The 19,199-nt window shown below is 35.3% G+C and overlaps 1 protein-coding gene across 12 annotated transcripts in view; it reads right to left on the bottom strand.

Moving 5' to 3' along the window:
* The window catches only part of LOC106946065 (dedicator of cytokinesis protein 3), a 164,636-nt gene that overhangs the window by 38,352 nt on the left and 107,085 nt on the right, over positions 1-19,199 (bottom strand). For all 12 annotated transcript variants that reach the window (XM_015030179.1, XM_015030170.1, XM_015030167.1 and 9 more), the window contains 7 exons: positions 17,209-17,357; positions 15,497-15,581; positions 12,370-12,411; positions 11,506-11,660; positions 3,911-3,992; positions 3,264-3,324; positions 1,745-1,892 (listed from right to left, as the gene is read on the bottom strand). In XM_015030179.1, the coding sequence (XP_014885665.1) occupies positions 1,745-1,892; positions 3,264-3,324; positions 3,911-3,992; positions 11,506-11,660; positions 12,370-12,411; positions 15,497-15,581; positions 17,209-17,357 (722 nt within the window). The remainder of the gene's footprint in view (positions 1-1,744; positions 1,893-3,263; positions 3,325-3,910; positions 3,993-11,505; positions 11,661-12,369; positions 12,412-15,496; positions 15,582-17,208; positions 17,358-19,199) is intronic.

The raw sequence follows: 19,199 nt of genomic DNA, 5'->3' as shown, positions 1-19,199 counted from the left end.
ATTGACTCATTATAAGTCTCTACAGACCTGAATGAGGGAAGTCAACCTTTTGTTTTAGCAGGGATGCTCTCCTGATCTGTACCGTCAATGTGGCCCGTTGAGGGGGGCCAATATGCTGAAGTGGCCCTCAGTGAAATTGAGTTGGACACCCCTGATGTAGACACAGGGAGAGGATGCATTGTATATATATTCAGACATGTAAGCAACACAAACAGTGACATAATGATGTTATGAGAAGCACTTCAGGCCTCCTCCAGGCAATTCTTCAGATGTTTTAGCCAACAGGTATTCCTCTGCTGTAGGCCATAAATTCTTAAAGGTTTGTGCGTAAAATAACAGTTAATTGCTTTGGGGAATCAAAGGTTGAGAAATCATATTTTTCTTTGCCCTTTCCCATAATAAAGAGTAAGACTGAAAATGGGAAAACAACTGAAAGTGAAACATTAAAAAAAGATTAAAGAGGCAATAAATCTGAAATAAACACAACATTAAAGCTCAAGGTGTTTCTGATACTCTGTGTCCTCCCTCATGTTTGGTTTATCTTTAACCTCAGAGGCTGAAGCACTCAGTGTTTGGCAACATAATCTGTAAAACTGTAAAAACACGACATTGTAAAACAGACTCTTTATTCTCTACCAGATATAATGTCAGCATAAAGTAAATCTCACCATGGCTGTAAATAAGAAAACTAGGAGTGTTTTTAGGAAAACACACCAATACGAGTTCTAACAGTTTCTATTGAAATCTACAGAGATTTGAGAGGTTATACAGTGGAAATAAAAAGTATTCCCATCCTTGGTCAAATGTGGGCTTTGTGACCAAATTAATGAGACCAATAAGAAATATTTTAAAACATTTCCACCTTTAAAGTGACAATTCAAATTAACCGAAATTAACCATATTTCTTGATGCTCTTTTAGTGATTTTAATGATGCACCAGGTTGTTTTAGTCCCAAATCTTTTGAAATGATGACCAAGAATTTGAATTTTATCTCAGTATTTTGAAAATTTTTGCCAATCCTGGATATTTTCATTAAAAAAAAGGCTTCTGTCATTAACCCAGTATATTTAAATAAACAGGCAGGATGCAACAGATTGTTGACGCATCACAGTCAGTACTTGCCAGAAACCGCTGCAGCTTTTTTAGCGATGCTGTCAGCCCACTTCCTAACCAGTTTCCCTTTTACATTTTCAACAATTCTGGAGAAACATCCAATTTTTGCAGGGTCACTGCTGTCACATATTTGTGACTGGTGCCTTCATACTATCAGATAATTTAAATTTTTGTAGCTTCTCTGCGAGTTATTGCAAATGAGCAGATGTCAAAAATATTTCTGTAAGAACAGCTTAAGTTTATTTTGGGTTTGTCACTTTGGGTTTGACACGAACCAAGAAAGGAAGACTGATGAAAACGGGATGAAAAGGTGAATAAAATAGATTATTTATCTAAGGCTGTGCATATTCATGCAGCAAGTTAATGCAACTTTTATTTATTTCTTCATGTTTCCTCCAGACAGATTTAAATAAAACACCTAAAGATGGAAAAGTTATAAAAGAATTGAATATTATCTAATTTCTCCTATCACAAAACACTGAAATGCACATTCGAGATCTGCTCCGTACTGAACACATTTAGATTAATGCTGTGACACAGTTTGTGACGGTGCAAATCTGTCTTAATCAGATCTTCAACCCTTAAAGGAACAGTTTATAACTTGTCATCTGTGTGAGAGCAGTCACTCACGTGTAGACTTTAAGAACAAAATCTTTCTCCTCTTTGAGTTCTGAGATGATCTGCAGGACGTCGCTCATGGCCAGAACAGCGCAGCCGTACGGTCTGCGATACTGGACATGTGGCGGGCCTTTCTTACTGTCATTCAGCAGCATGCGACCTGTAAAAAGGATCAAATCGTGTAAAGTTTTGCTGAACTGCATGGAAGAAAAATTGTGGTAATTTATACATAAATTACCACAATTTATGTATAAATTACCACAATTTATAAGTAAATTGTGGTAATTTATGTGTAAATTGCAACAGATTCAAAAATCCAAAAGTATTTTTGATTAATGTTTCTGTACAAGCCCAAAAATACAGATCTTTTTATTTTCAGCTGATTTTTGCCCGTGTAAAGTGTTAAAATCTTTATAAGGTCGTCTTCTTTGCGATACTGGAAGGCATTTTATACAGTACTGTGTAATAGTATTTGCTTTCTTCTTTGTCAAATGAATTTTTTCAGGTCATCAAATAAATTTTTATACCATACAAAAATAACCTGGGTAAATACAATAAACAATTTTATCAAGAAAAAAACCCCATCAACCTAACGCTATATAAAAAGCTTAATAAATGGTTGTTCTTCACTTGGCAGCAAAAACTGCCACCAGGGGTTTGTGATAACTGGCAATGAGTCTTTTCAATCACTGTAGAGGCTTTTTGGCCCACTCCTCTTTGCTGATTTAGTTTAAATTACATTGGAGGGACTTTTTGTTTTTTTTTAAGCATTTAGAGTTGGACTTATTGCGGTGATTTAGAACATTGTTGAATGTTTTAGAACATCTTAGGACATTGACTTTGGTATCTCTTTTTCTTTGATAAAAGAACAGAATTAATGCTCCAATGTTCCAAAAAAAAGTTCTACTTCAGTGTCTCCAGCCTACAGAATATTTTAACTAAACATCTTAGGGATCATGAAGAGGTTTCATGACAAATATGAGACAGGTCTTTGTGCATCTTTTGGTTTGCAGTGGTTTTGGCCTCGGAGCTCTGGTAAGGATGACATACTGGATGTGCCAAGTCTCAGTCTTAGTGCTGAATCATGAACACAGGTCTTACCTGATGCAAGTGAGGCCATCAGCGCTTTAGATATTGTTCAGAGTTCCTTTCTGATCTCTTGGGTGAGTTGTTGGTGTGTAAAATAGTTCTGGTTGGTTGGACGATTCACCACTGTTCCATGTTCTCACTAATTGATGATGATATTTCTTATTGTATTTTACTGGAGCTTCAAAACCTATGAAATGGATCTGTAGTCCTTTCCAGACAGATGGATTTCAATGACTTTGTCATCGGTTCTTAATACCTTTATTGATTAAATGAAGTCATCATTTGAAAACTGAGTTTGTATTTATTCCATTTATTTTTACCTGACAGTTGTTTGATGATCTGAAACATTTACTTGTAAAATAAAACAGCTAAAGTAGAAGAAATGTCAACTCACAGATATGTTTTCACTGCGATGTAAGAGTTATAGTAAGATCGGTCAAACCTGTTCGAATAACTTGTGAGACGATGTAGAGTTCTCTCTTCATGTCTTTGTTGCTCAGATCCTTCAGTCCGAAACAGCAAACAATAAAACAAAACAGTTACTGTCAAGAAAACAAATTAGTCTAAAACAATTGTCTGAACATGTGGTTTGTCTTGTACTGAGCAGAATTATTGTTAGTAACCAGCCTAGAACAGAAACTGATGAAGAAGGAGACCTTTGATTGACCCTAAGCTTTACTTTGTGTCTGAGTTATATGAGTGACTTGTTGCTTTACATTTCTGCTCAAACCAACAAAATGACGCAGATTGACTGAAATGAAATGGCAAATAAACAGTCTATGGCACCTGCTAAAGATGTTCCAGCAGTTGAATAGTTTTGCAATATTCAGTACTAATTAGATCCTCTAACACTGACCAAATCCATGTTAGAGTTTTTATTTACAAATTTGTACTATAACAGAAAATACATATTTCCTATATCTTGTTTTTCCCTTTCCTTTTTTTCCAAATAAGTCTCCAGGCTGATGCGACCAGGCATCAACAGGGGGCAATGCAACCTTACTTTAATCATGCCCGACTAGTTTCTCTGATTTTGCCTTTGAAATAGCAACAAAATACATGTTGTTTACGCGTGTTTGTCCTGGTTACCGTGAACAGCGCACACAGCCGGTCCACCTTCTCTGGATTCTTTGGTCCTCCGTTCTTGTTTAATCTCACCATGAACTTCTCGCTGAAAAACACAATCAAAGGCTTTAGCTTCATGTTTCTGAGTCCTTGGTTTTCGGACATCTGCAGGGATGTTGCTGCACGTCTGATCTCAGTCCTGGAGGAGAGGAAATCAAAGGTGTGAGGAAAAAAAAGTCATTAATCCTTTTAACTGATCAAGGTCAAATTAATCATTCTTTTAACTAGATGCAAATCATATCAGCAAAATATTATCCACTTTCATTTATATGCTTATTATTTATTTTTTATTTAAACTGTTTCAGTTTCATTTATTTAAAATGCTGTGACACCTCTAATATTAGTATATAACTTAATATAAACTGACAACTAAATTTAGCAAAAGTGAAAATGCACATTAAGGGTATTTTACTTTTGAGTTCAGTCTTTCAGACACTACTGCTCCCATGACAGGTTGCCTGGAGGCAGAGCAGAGGGAGCTTTAGGGGACATACTGAAGCATTACCACTGAACGGAGGACATTTTGTCATAGCTTAATAAATATTAAACAAGAATGCTTTTTTGTGGCTCTTTGTCTGCTTATTCATAATCCCAGATGAAAACAGAAAGGAGAGCGCAAGGTCAAGCGGGCAGCAGAGCGGAAACAAATACACTTCTTTTTTTTGAGCTCCTTCAGATGGATTTGTTTTTGCTTCTGTGGTGTGGTTACCTTTTCTGGATATGTCTAGGCAATATGCCAGTTAGTCATCTACTAATTTTTTTCCAAATTCAGTCATTTTGCCACTACAAACTTGAATGCCTTATAGTGGAATATCATATGTTAGGCTAATAACAACTAATGACAAATTGGAAGGTAATTATAAAATGGTTATAAAAACAAAAATATATTTGTACCTTCCTAAACCAGTATTTTGCAGAATCATGTTATGTTGTAATTATAAATTGTATAAAGTCTTTTTGGGGAATGTCTCTACCAGTTTTGCACACTAAGAGTCTGACATTTTTGCCCATTTGGTTTTCTAAATCAACTCTTGTTATGTTTATTATACTGGCAAACTTTTGTCAAAAGGCATCTGCAGTCACCATACTGCTTATAAACTTTACTTGTATAAACTTCGGTAACTTTGTGGCAAGGAGAAAAATATAAAATGGACACAAAAGGAACTATACTGAACTCACATTAATGACACAATTTTGATCCACTAACTTCACATTTATTGGCAAATAGTAAAAAGTTTTTTGCATTAACATTTGGGTCTCTGAGCTCAGGAAATAGGTCAGGAAAGAACCCAAATGTTGTCTTTGTTTGGCAGAATGAAACTATAATCTTTATAAACAAAACCAAACGCTCTGCATGAGCAGAACTTACTCCAACTGAGAAGTAAATAAACAGAAAGCTGAAATAAATAAGAGACAAAGCTGGCCATTCGTATGGAATAAAATCACAATCTGACAGCGAACTACTCTGGTTTGCAGAAATACACATACCCCTTAAAACTTTTTTTCACTTTTAGTTAAGTTACAACCACAAACTTCAAACTTCAAACATTTGTTAATGAGATGTTAAGTGATGGACCAGCAACACAGTAGAGCATCATTGTGAATGACATAAAAAATTTCATGTTTTTTTTTATTGTAAAATAAAAAATAAAAATGCATGAGTTGAATTTGCATGAGTTGAATTTGCAGTCTCTTTTATGCTTATTACTAAAAACAAAAACAAAAAAAAACAGTAGTGCAACCACATACCTTCAAAATGTACTTAACTATAAGAGTCTACCTTTATGTTTTGTTAGAAAACATTAGTGAACAACCAGGATTATGAAGTCAAAGGAACACAGCAGACAGTAGGTCATAAAATAAATCCACCATCTGAAATTGGAAATAGTACAGAAGATTATCCTTAGTTAAACTTCCCTATAAACACAATATGCCCAGCCCACTAAAAACAACATCTGAACGCTGAAAAATAATCTTCTTATAGTCTTTATTACAGACACACAACTATAAACAAGCTACTCTCAGGTTACTGTTAACTTTGAAATTCAGAGTTTCCTGCAAAGGCCAACAAATCCCCACAACACACGCTATGTTGCCGCCTTTAAACAGAAACGATTTATTCCAATCCCCCAGTGATACTGCAGCCCAAACAAATACAACAAAAGAAAATAAATATGTTTTTGTCCATAAACAGTAGGAGAGTGGGACTGCTGTGTGTGTGTGTGTTGGTAGGTGGGAAATAAGAGGTGATAAGGCGTGAAGAAAGACTGAGATACAGTCAATCTTTGCTCCCGTGTTGCTGGTGGATTTCTATTGATTCAGAAAGTGACTGTGGTAAGGATGCTGCAGATGATGAACTGAACATAAAAATGCAACAAAACAAGATGCATTCAGAACGATTCCTGACTGAATCTAATGTATGCAAGCACAGAAGAAATCAAGTGTGAACATACAGACACTCACTCATATATACAAAGTAACGCACGCAATAGTATGCATGGATGCACCAAATCAGATGAATACTCACTGTGCTCAGTCACCACATACACATAATACACAGAGATGTATAAATAGAACTGCAAGGTATTCTCTAAATACGCCATGTCTGCAAAGGAACCTCATGACAAAAACATTTACGCTGTGTTTATCAAGAAAATGTTATTTTTTTAAATGTACGTATTAAAATTCAGTGACTTATGTTAGTACCACATAAAGGTTTGAAATCTAAAAACTAGAAAGTTCTATCTGTAAGTAAAATTCTAAAAAGTGTGGCATGCATTTATATTTAGGTGCCCTCTGTGAATATGCAGAATATCATTCTACCTCTATGTCATAATTTTGGTAAATCTTTAAACTCCATACAACTTAATTAAAAAGGAAGACTGATTAAATTAAAATCTAGTGTTTTAAAGCTCCTGTGGGATGTTATCATGAGGGAACTAAGTCATACTGACCAAAATAAACGCACTGATCCGACAACTTTCCATTCAAAAAACTGAAATTCTTCACACATACACGCACACACACAGCACACTCACTACTTCAGTTAGTTCAGATTGACCTAATTTCAAAACTTACTGCCTGATTTCTCCAAATTATATTGTGGGTGATCCTGCACAACCTTATTGTGTGACTACAGACATTTAAACATAGGTATTCAGTATGACATCATATGACTTCACTAGAAACAACAGGCCTTTGCTGGAAAAATACACTTATATAACAGTGTTCCTGATTAAATAAGAAATAGACAATTGGAAGAAGGTGAGACAGAAATATTTGGACTCAAGTGATTTTAATGTTCAAAAATTTTGACACGACAGGATTCAGAGAAAAATCTGCTGTCAAAATGGGGTCTAAAGTCAAAATGGGGTCTAAAGTCAAAATGGGGTCTAAAGTCAAAATGGGGTCTAAAGTCAAAATGGGGTCTAAAGTCAAAATGGGGTCTAAAGTCTTTCCTAATCATAGAAGAACAAAAACAGTGTTGCTGCTGAAATGGAGAAGGACCATTAGCAAAAGCTGGTTGTAAAATATTCAGACTTTTACACAGTTGGTTGCTATTAGCTCAACTATCACTTTGTGTTTCATCACTTTTATAGAAAATTTTTCACAGAAATGCTGTTTGGAGTTTTGCCAGCACTGATTATTGTATCTATTTTTTCATCTTCACAACAGAAACAGGATAACTAGAATTACTTGTTTATGTCTGTTTATGTGACAGACCAACACAAAGTTTTAGACAACAGTTAAATAATATGAAATGAATAATTTCCTATCAGAACTCAGCTGATGAATAAATAAAGTCCATTTGTATGTACATTAATCCCAGTATGAATCCAGCTGTTCTAGGATTTCTGAGAGTTTTGTTAGAGAACATCAGTAAGCTAATGAAGACCAAGCAGCACAAGAGGTTAGTTGTGCAAACGTCCAGAGAAGTGTTCGGTTGTAAACAATAAAACAAGCTTTAAACCTCTCAAAAAGGAGCATTTAACCCATGAAAAACCAAGCCTTCTTCTAACTTTTAATTATATTTTACTTGTATTGGTTTATAACACATAAAATCCATGTGAAACACAATAAAATCATTCTCACTGCACATAAAAGAAAATAGCAATGTGAAAACAAAAAGTAATTACAAGGAAAACAGAAAATGTTTAAATGAGATGAGCTAAAACTTGTGTGAGCCTCCAAAGACTAATTAATTTGAGAAAACCTAAAATAGAGACAAATATTCTAACAGAAAACTTCCACATTCTTTCTCCCTTATTAATAAAGAACAGCAGAAAACCTTTTTCCTGGGATTTATGTTCCCCCATGTAATAATAATTGTTTTGAGGAGGAAGAAGACTAAAAAAGAGAGAAAAATAATGTATGACAAAACTCAGCATGAATCTAAGTTATACTGTGACACTGCAGTCAGTGAGAAAGAGAAAGGAATGGAGATTACAGGTTTAGTTGCACAAACACTTTTATAGGTTGAACTGCTTTGAAGGGAAACCGTCTTGGTGGAAATGTTGAGTTTAATGGCTTTAGGATGTTTTGGAGAGAGAGACAGGCCTGACCTCCCATCTGAGCACCTCGGAGGATCAGGTCCTGCTATTAGTGTCCTGTATGCCGAGTCATGACAGAGACAGAAAATAGGCCCTCAAGGTCAAAAATATTTGTGGGCTCAGCTGTGCTTTTGTTATGAGAGGGCAGAACCGCTTAGCTGGTTTGCAGCAACGAGCGAAATTAAAGAAGCAAAAACAAGATAAGATGACAGAGCGTTTCTTGTGCCCCTATTTATTTCATTAATGGACTGTTATCCTCCTCTCTGCAGGAGCACAAACACACGCACGCACGCACGCACGCACGCACACACACACACACACACACAGCCACACCATCACAGTTGACCCACATCAGCCTCTTTACTGACGTTAACTATTATTCGTCTGTTAGCATTGTGTTTTCTCTAAGAATGTATAATTGATGGGCATTCATTAGGAAGGGAGGAGGGAGGTGGGGGATCATTTATTATTAATAAGTTCTGTGTGGCCACTTGCTATTACTTATTCTACTTTATTAAGGAGATATGAGACAGGGAGGGGCGCATGATGGGAACGAGCACTACAGTGCAAAGTGGTAGAAAAGGACAATATTCTGTGAACGCAGGCAACAATGGAGGTAATGATTATAACACCTAGTGTAAAAAGTTTTTGCTTACAGATTTATTCTGTTATTGCTTTTTGTCTCCATCATTTGACTTTAACATTAAAGATAAAAAGTGCCATGCAAAACAAAACAAACAAACAAAAAAAAAACAGTAAATCATTTATTAGGAAAAATGCTATCCAAAAAAACCTTGTCCTATGAGAAAAAGTAATTGTCCCATAAATCTAACAGCCCGTTGGCACAATTTTAATTTCACCATTGTTTTAACTCAGTGACAGTAGAGGGCCTGTTTCAGGTCAAGTGGATTTAAGTCTGGACTTTGACTTGATTACTCCAAACCTTCATTTTGTTTGCTTCTGGGCCACTGAGAGATGTTAGTGTTCTCTCTGGCGTGCATTCGATCATTGTCCTGCTGCATAGCCTTAAGTACGCTGGAGCATAAGGTTACAAAGTAATTGCCAGGCATTCTCCTTTGGGATTTTTTGGTAAAGAGACAAAGTCATTGTTCCATCAATTACAAGTTTTTCAGGTCTTACAGCAGAAAAGCAGCCGCAGACCATCACACTATCACCATCACCATGTTAGGCTGTATATGAGATTACCTTTTGTCTTGTCAGGGTACAGATTATTTTACTAAAAGTCTTTGGAAAATAGTAAACAAACAAAAGGCAGTGGTGTTGAGTCAGGTATGGACTCCGGTGTAAAACATCTGTCAAATCTGTGAGCACGCAGCTGCAGAGTGGGGAGAGCTGCAGAGTGGTGACAACCAAGTGGACGGAGGTGCCGAATGGACGAAACAATGTCCATTCAACGAGAATCTATTATAATACTTTTCAGTCTGATAAATGTCAGTGACTTTATTTCTAATCTGTTCTTCATTTTTTAGATCAAAGCATTTTTATAACCTTTTGAGATCTTTTAGCCTACTTCATGCTGCCAGACAGCTTCTACTTAAGTGATGTTTTGACTTGATGGAACTAACAGCAGGCTGGTTTAAGTGAACTCGATATTCTGATAAATGTGGGTTATCACAGAGAATTCCTAATTTTATAAGCAACTATTTTTCCACACAATGTTTGGTAGCTAACAAATAAAATTATAATTTGGAAATGTTGTATTTACCCAGGATATCTTTGTCTGATATTAGAATTTGTTTGATGATCTGAAACATTGAAGTGTGACAAAAAAGCCAAAAGACAAGAACACCATAGGAAGGTGATTATTTTTAGCAGCTCTGTAGACATCCTGAAAAAAAAGTTTATATCATGAGCCTTCATGTCTCAGTGTTTTGTTCCTGATTTCTGCTTCTGACAAATAACTTGATGAGAATGCTCAGTGTTTGTAACGGCCATAGGGGAGAGGATATTTGGCTTAAACGTCCCAATAACCACAGTCACAGAAGAGAATGTTTGTTGATTTATTAAATTATTTCATTTTAGATGTCTTAGGAATTATTGACAGTCCTGTCTTTGTGAACATGACTGATTTCAGGGCTTCTTCATCTTTTGCATATTTTGGCTGGGGAAATCATCTTTCCTTCTTCAGCTTCTGTCAGCATTTCTTTCTTTGAATCATTGCAACTCTAGTGTGAGTAGTCATGAGAAGTCTTAGTTATGGATTTAAATGCTGCAGAAATGTTCTCCTTTCCATTCAAAATGAAGTATTATCTGCAATTTCATCATGCTTTATCACCCAAATCCACGATTTGTCACTTTATAATTTGACTGTAGAAACACTGAGCTCAATTTTATAATCACCTCACAAAAGTTTGCAATATCAATAGACATTACAACTTCCTGTGAAATTTTCATCATCTTATCATCACTGAGCTGAATGGTTTTAACCAAGTTTCCCACAAATCGCATTCATGCATGCAATACCAGCAATAATTCTGTAAAGGAAATGGAGCTTGGTTAAAGTTAAATCAGTGAAACAATTTCATGCATGAACAACCGTTCAGATTTCCTCACAGAGAACTGATGGATGTTTCCTTCCCTGTGAAACTGAACTGATTTGAAACTTTATTAAAAATAATCAACATGTTTTTTGCAGTCAGTTCCCATTTCAGAATCAGATCAATCTGATCCATTCCAGCCACAAACAACACTTAATGCCAGTGTCTGTTAAATGTATTATTATTACACAGCCATGCAATATGTTTGTAAAATAAATTTGCATTATAATCCAGATTAACAAATATTGCTTTTGTGTTTTAAATTTAAAAAATGATTAAAATTCAATAGTGAAAGTCTGACTTACTTAGATCATCAATTATTTTGACTTGTTTATTTAAACACACACACACACAAAACATCAAGGTCATTTTGACTGATCTTTCATTTACTAATCAACAAACAACAACTGCAAAACTAAGCAAAACTGAAATAATTAACATTTATTCATACCTGATGGTTTTTCCCTCCCTCAGATCATAGAGAGAGAAAAATATGTCTGTGTCCTCTCCTATGCTGTTGTAGGTGAAGCTCTTCAGGTTGACCAGTAGGTGGTGTGGTACTGGAACCCTGCATGGTTCTCCGTGTCTCTGCCGGCTATTCTCACCCTGAAAAATCCACAAAGTAAAACATTGACAGTTTTTTTTATCATTTCAAGATCAATTACATATTTTGGAGTGTCATCTGGTGCTTATCTGGGTAAAGATTTAAACTATTGTATCTGTTTCTTAAAACTTGAATTTGTTTTTGAAATGATTTAATCTAGTTATTTATGGCATAGCTTTATTATTTATTGATCTGCATCAGGATTAGATTGTTTGATTTTAATCTTAACTTCAGTGAAAACATTTAATGTAACATTTTACAAATAACTAGTTTACAGTGGAATAACTCACTCCTGAGCTGCTAAGCTTTTGGGTTTTTATATACAAATAAACTTTGGGATCAGAATCATCACCTATAAAGGACTTCTTGGACTGCAGCATTTGGTAAATAATGCATTTATGTTCTGTACATCCACTTCATGGCCTACTAAATGGAGTTTGATGGCCAATATCTGATTTTTATGAGAGCGGGCAAATTTGAAAGCTCATTTATGAGAAAAGGTTTTAGAAAACTTAGAACCTTTTCTCATTAACTGATTAAATAATCTGAATATTTATCTAAAATATTGTAAGTGTATGATCTCCTGATGACGTGAGGCCTTAGTTTTACCTCATCCCTTCATGTTAACTGAAATATTTTACTAAACAAAATGATAGAAAGGCATATCTGGCAGGACTTCAGACTTCATACAGACAGTAATGGAAACATTACCTGTGTGGTGCTCTGCTGGACGCTGTGTCTGCTGGACAGATGCTGTAAAAGACAAAGAAAACATCAGGTTTATTCTGCTTGTGTAGTTTAATCTTCTGCTATACCAAACATACAATTTTGGGATTTTTCAGTTTCTTTTATTTGAACACGTTTCTTTTTTCCTGAATCCATCCTCCTCTCATTTTCTCTTCTTCACATTTTTCTTCTCTGCTCATTTTCTCCTCATCTTTCTGACTCTGCTATTTGTGATCTGTGCTCCTTTCCAACCTTTCTTCCCTCTCCTCTACAGTCGCTCCCTCAGATGATGAAAATATTTTAATACCTCAGAGACTCATTACTCCAACTTAATTTGTCAAGTGGTTTTTGAGTAGAGAGGAAGCAATAAGTCAAATGCTGTTTGATGAATGGGAGTAAGGACCGTCACTGACAAGACGGCTCCAATTATTCCAACCTGAGAGAAACTAGAACCAGCCTGCTGGCATTTTCTCTTGTTTAATCCTAAAACTAAGTTTTAATGAATCAGAATGGGTTGTTTACTAAAGATTGACACTAATAACAGACAAATGCAATTGTATTGGTGCTTATGGCACAGCTGCACAAACACCTGCTATTTCATTAATATGGATTGTGTTTTCAGTGGATGCCAGTTATTTATATAACCACTTGTATGTTATTTAGAAAATCAAGAAAATAATAAAGAATTAATAACTGGCATTCAGATGTATCCATTGAGTACTTACTTTATTAAATAGCAGCTATCTGTTTTAAAAGCTTGTTTCTCTACTCATGAACCCAAAAGGTTTTAGCTTAGTGTTACATGAGCACTGACAGGTTTTTGTGATTTGTCTCTAGTTTTTGTTGGTAACAAAGAATAAGAATAAAACAAACTGGTAAAATGCCTGATATGAAGGCATTTTCCTGTTCTGAGAAACTGTATTTTTTAACACAGTGTTGTAAAGGGATGATCTTCATATGTTTAGTCCTCCTCAGTTTCCATGTCTCTTAATTTCAGATCAGTCTCTAAGCAACAGAAGAAAAGCATTACAGCAACATCAGTGATCCTCTGAGCCTGTTAAGCTATTTTGAATCAAGCAAAAATGTAAAGTTTTTCTAAGAGACCAAGAATCTTCAAGGACGTGTCTCAAACTGCAGCCACATCAACTTTATTAATAAGCTTTAGTTATTTTGAAATAGGTTTTTCATTATTGTAGGTCGGGAGGAAAAATATGTTCTAACTGCAAACTAAACTTTGTTCATATAGCATAAAAATGACAAAAAATAAGATACAGACTTAACTTTAAACATTATAACATGATGCAGTGTGCCCTTGAAAAGAAACACAATTATAAAAGATTTTATATTGCTTAGTAACTTCTGGAACTTCTGTAGTCTGGAAACGATAACCCTAACCTCATAATAAGAAAACATTTATTCAGGAAATGTTCCCAAATCCATCACAGTTCACCTGAGGAGTAGCTGAAAACATTTAGACTGATGCTTTTGTGAACAGAATCATGAAAAACCACAAAAAAGGTCGTGCGGATACGGAGAGTAATTTTGCAGTCATTAGTTCAGATCGTTGGTTCAGCAGTTATGAAGTGACCTGAAGGACTCAGATGAAACAAGCAGCACATGGCTGCAGGCTGCACACTAACATCCTCGCTTCATTTTAGGCCAATTTATACTTTGAGATGGTTGTGGTAAAAATTTAAGAAACACAATGAATTGAAACAAAAGAGAAATTGCTTACTTTGACTTGAACATCTGTTTCCAGGAAAACAAGTTTACCTTGATTTTAGATTAAATGTTACTTTTATTTTGTTTTCAAAGAAAAGAAGAAAGAGAAACATTGAACAGAAATAGTTTCCTAACTTTTCAAAAGGTTGATGATTTAAAGGCAGAGGACAGACAACAGGCTTTTGTTCAGCTATAACACAGGAAAGACAAAATCAACACAACAGGGATAAGTGGTAAATAAAGTATTAATTTAATTCTGACACAGCATTAAAAACTCAGGAGATTTTTACTCAATGTCTAAGCTAGATCAAAATGTTTTAACCTTCTAATTTAACCTTTTTTTTTTTTTTTTTACAATTTAAGTTAAACAACCTTTTTTGTTGTTTAACTTAAATTGTAAAATATAATGGATTCCTTTCTGCAGTTTTGTCTTTATTTGCAGCCCAGAGATACTCATTTACTTGCAAGGTTTCTCAGAAGCGATTTAGGATTAAAATGTATTTTAACATTAATTTTAATTGGTTGATGATGAAGACTAAGGTGCCTGTCTCAATTTAACTAACAAACTAAAATAAGAAATTTGATTAGTGGTAATAACAATTTAGGAAGTACCGTGAAATGATTTATAAGACTTTTGTTGTATTAAAATTAACCTTTTATTTTTCTTAAACCCAGAAGAACTCAAGTCAATAGAGATGCTTTCACCTGCATTTTCAGGGACAGTTGTGAATGTATCAGAGCTTGCAGCCTCGGCACTTAACAACACAATCTTCATACAATTTGGTCGCTTGAACTAAATGCTAATGGAGTAGGAAGATCCTTCAAAGTAACATCTGAAAAGAGCCACAAGTTTTGTACTTTAGCAACTCAAAATTATGACAATATGATGTGACAGAACTTCAACAACTGTGCTGTTGCTTTTAAGTGGTGAGAAACGCATCAGTTATTCATGTATGACCTCAGCATCAACCACAGTACGTACGCACGGCGATGAAGTAATGCAGCCATCTGCAGCCCACTTCCACTCTGAATGTAAATTGCATGTTTTCTCAAACTACTCTGGATGCATTTGTGCCTGTTCTAATGATCAGACTAAAAAAGATGTTGGTTAATATTTAAGGGGAACAGTGTAGTGTAGTGTGTCGGCTGGGTTCATATTTGAGCTGCTTCTCTACACACAGTCTTCAAACTGTGGTTCTTTATTTGACTTCATTTAAATAACAGGTGTCTTGGCACAGAGGAAGCATTTTTCTGTCTTCCTACCATATAATCTATGGTAGGAAAATTATATGGTAGGATAATCTCACCTTTGGTGTGATATTATGTCTGCAAGGGTTGGAAAGCAACAACTTTAACAGTATCAACTTTATGACCTGAACAAATGTCTTACCATTTTATACAAATCTGACACACTTATCTGGTCTTCATCAACCATCTCAAACTCCTTCCTTGGGACCAAGTCCAGACCCAAGTGTCTGAGGGGAAAAAAGACAGAAAAGGGATGATAAGATTTCAATTTTAAATTTTATAGAAGATAATTCAGATACAGGCCAAGATACACAAACCTCCAAAGCAATCACACCTGAACATCAAGTTTTTTGATGTAATTTCTAACATTGTCAAAGAAATGTCATTACCTGTGTTTCATATCTCTTAAATAATGACTGAGCCTGCTTTGATTGCAAATCAAAGACTTTGATCCAAACTTTGAAGACATGGTGAATAAATGTCTTGGTTGGTGAAATGGTTTCTCAGGGTAGGAACAGGGTGGCAGTTGAAACCCACATGGGGAGAAAAGGCACCTTATCTGTTGCCTAAAAACTTTAGGACATGGTATTATTAAGATTTATGTACAATGAATATAAATTACATATTGCTGTTCATTGGAAACAAAATTAATAAATCTTTACATTTTAGCTCAAACACTCAAATGTTTCAATAGAAAATAGTTTATTTCCAATATTAAAACTTTTCTAGACTAATTGTATTAATGAATGCTTCAATATGTCACCACACTGAAGCCACAGAAAGGGGTTTATCCTAACAATATTAATCCAGTTGTATCACGTGTTAGGACTTATGTATGATAGCGCTCGTTGACCTCACAATATCACCTTTGATATATCCTTGAAATGAATTAACTCTGATTTCTGCAGCTCCTTTACTTCCTGAGTTCCCACCAGCTGTAAACTGCATTAGCATTGATCTGCCCAACAAGATAAGCAGCCCCTCATTAAGATGTTTTTGAGGAATTGTGGTCGAAAATGATTTGGTTTGCTCACTCAGCCCTGTTTGCATTGATGTGTGAAAATTGCTGTCAATAAGAAGATCTCTACTGGTGCAAAGAAATATTACAGCTACAACAGAAGTGATTTGAATAAATGTTATTTTCAGAGTTATTATAACTTGGTCCACTAGTTTATTGATAGTTTATCTGAATTCTTTCTTCTAACTGTAGCAACCAAAGCACTTTTACGAGTTAGGACTTTTTTTAGTCTTTAGATTGACGTTTTTCAGATCAGACTTTTGTCTCAACATTTCAGAATTGGCATATCCTATCAACTATGTTTAAAGAAGAACAGATAAAGATCAAAATTAATTGTGGTAGCTAAAAATGCAAATCCAACATAATATACTTAGAAGGATGCAACTTTTAGATGATGGAGTAGGGAATAACATCTGAAAACACAAACATTTTCTTTCTCTGTAGTCATCTGCACCTGTAAAGTAATTAAATCAAACTCCTGATATAGTCAACCTGAAGGCACACAGTAGTTTTATTCCATCCCATCTGTTTTCCATCAGCTTTTCACTGACTTCATGAATCTTTTCAACTACTGGTAATATTCTTCAGTCATCGGCTTCTGAAAATCACTTCTATTACCCAATGTAGGGATCTGTGCTGACACTCATCTCCTGACTTTAAGTGCTGAGAAAGTTTACCAGTTTAAATCAAAACTTCGGTGGAAACTTTCTTTTTCAATGGTTCTGATCTTAAAATTGACTGAGAGCGAGTTATGACTTTAAATCCATCGTAAGTTTTATGCGCATCAGTGTGAGTAAAAGAAGTTTTTTTTATAAGGATGAAAGATGTTTTCTCACTCGTTGCCCCAGTCGAGTCTGACGGTGATGTGTCTCTTGACGTCTCTGCTCTGGTCCTGTGTGAGGTGACCGGACAGTAGCTGCCTCCTCAAGTCGATCAGCTCCATCATAACGTGTCGGACCTTGTAGAACAGATCCACTTTGTGTTTCTGATGGACAGAGAGAAACAAGAATCTCAATAAGGAGAGTAGGCTGGCTTTCCTTCGTCTAACTCAGGTTCAAAAACATCTGAAGGAATTTAAAAACAATTACATTTACCTTGAAATAGGGGAGTAGAAATAACTGCAAACTAAGAAGGTTTTTAAATTTATGAAAATTTAGCTAGATTTCCTCTTGACTGTCACTTCTGTGAGCTGATGAGTGCTTTTTTTTTATGACACTTTTCCCTTCCCACCATGCTGAGGACATTTGGATCCAGGCGTTTCTTAGTAGTTTAGTCACAGTTCTGACTATAATTTATTAGTTGCTATTTAATTTAAAAACACACCCTAAAGTGTTTTTTTTTTTTTTTTGGCAAATGCATTTATACAATTGTCTGAAAAAGAAAAAAAAAACGGCAACACCCAATAGCAGCTTGTATGTTTCTCTAACATATTATTTGATATCAGTTTTATCAATAATTATACTTCAAATAATATAAATAAACAATAACAGATGAAGACGTGGTGGTTTTGTTTTTGGTCATAAGCTCTAATCCTTTGAGGTTGGAAGTCCTCATTGCCATCACCCTAATCTTTAGCCATAGATTCACTGATATCTAAGCCTATTGGAGTGAGTCATTTGGTACAAAGTCTCCTGGACACTCTTGGTGTTGGTTCCACTCAGAAATTATTAAGGACCATTTACAGCAGAGAGACTCATTGAACTACTGTCAGTTTGTTGCTCAATGTAGCAACTTTTTATACCATTTGCTGAGATTTTCCACCTCAACAAACTCAAAAAGTTGAAAGCAATCAATTTTAAAATACTATTATGCTCTGATGTCCATTTTATCCATGATCCTTCATTTGTTTTAGCTGTTGTCACGTCGGCTGCTGACATGGATGGAAATATTTACAAAGAATCGTTCTGAGGCTTATTGTGTAATTACTAATCTTGTAAATGTGGACACAAACAAAATGTTGCAGTGTAGCTGACAGTGCCTGTGTGGTTAATTAATATTAGTTTACACACAACACCTGGACAAAAACAATACCAGGTGCTTAAGTATAAGTGTCCTGGGTCAAAACATAACATTTATTATTTTGATTTTGATCAAAATCAAAATAATAAAGAAATATTACAAACAACAGTATTAACTATAGTAATTTATTTATGTACATAGCATATAAATGCTTTCTAATGAAGCAAATAAATTCAGCATGTTTGAGTTATGCAAATAAAATCAATTTCTTCTAGGTCTCACAAGCAAAGATTAAACTCCCACTGTCAGTGGTTTTAACTGCACGAAGTTTTAAATTCACACACACACACACACACACACGCACACAGATAATTAACACACACAAGCTGGAACATAACTCCCCTACCTTACCCCCTGAAGCTTCTTCTATTATTAGTGCTCTAATTTATCCTATAGGCCTTGAACAAGGCTGTGGGGTTAAATGCCCATCGTGATCTTGGCAGGCAGCTGCATAGGCAGCAGAGAGCCAGGTGCATTGACCACACACACACACACACACACACACACACACACATACACCTGTGCTGTACACACATATTCATTGTCATTGAGAGTGAAAAAGTCTCAAATCTACAAAACAAAACAGCCTGCAGTACATTTCACCATCATGTTATATATTTAGAATACTACCCTATATTTATCATATACTATACGCATAAAAATCAACTATATTTAATTCTTCCTCATTGCACGACCTCATATAGCTGGGTATTGAAATATTCTAGTGGTGTGCCGATCGATCGGCCACCGATCATAATCTGCCGATTTCCGTGAAAAAATGTATGATCGGTGATCGCCGATCACGGTC

This window comes from Poecilia latipinna, unplaced genomic scaffold, assembly GCF_001443285.1.
Source record: "Poecilia latipinna isolate Pla-1442-1.1 unplaced genomic scaffold, P_latipinna-1.0 Scaffold174, whole genome shotgun sequence".
In the NCBI taxonomy this organism is placed as follows: domain Eukaryota; kingdom Metazoa; phylum Chordata; class Actinopteri; order Cyprinodontiformes; family Poeciliidae; genus Poecilia; species Poecilia latipinna.
The sequence above is the reverse complement of the archived record's forward strand: the minus strand, read 5'-3'. Positions and strand labels throughout refer to the sequence as shown.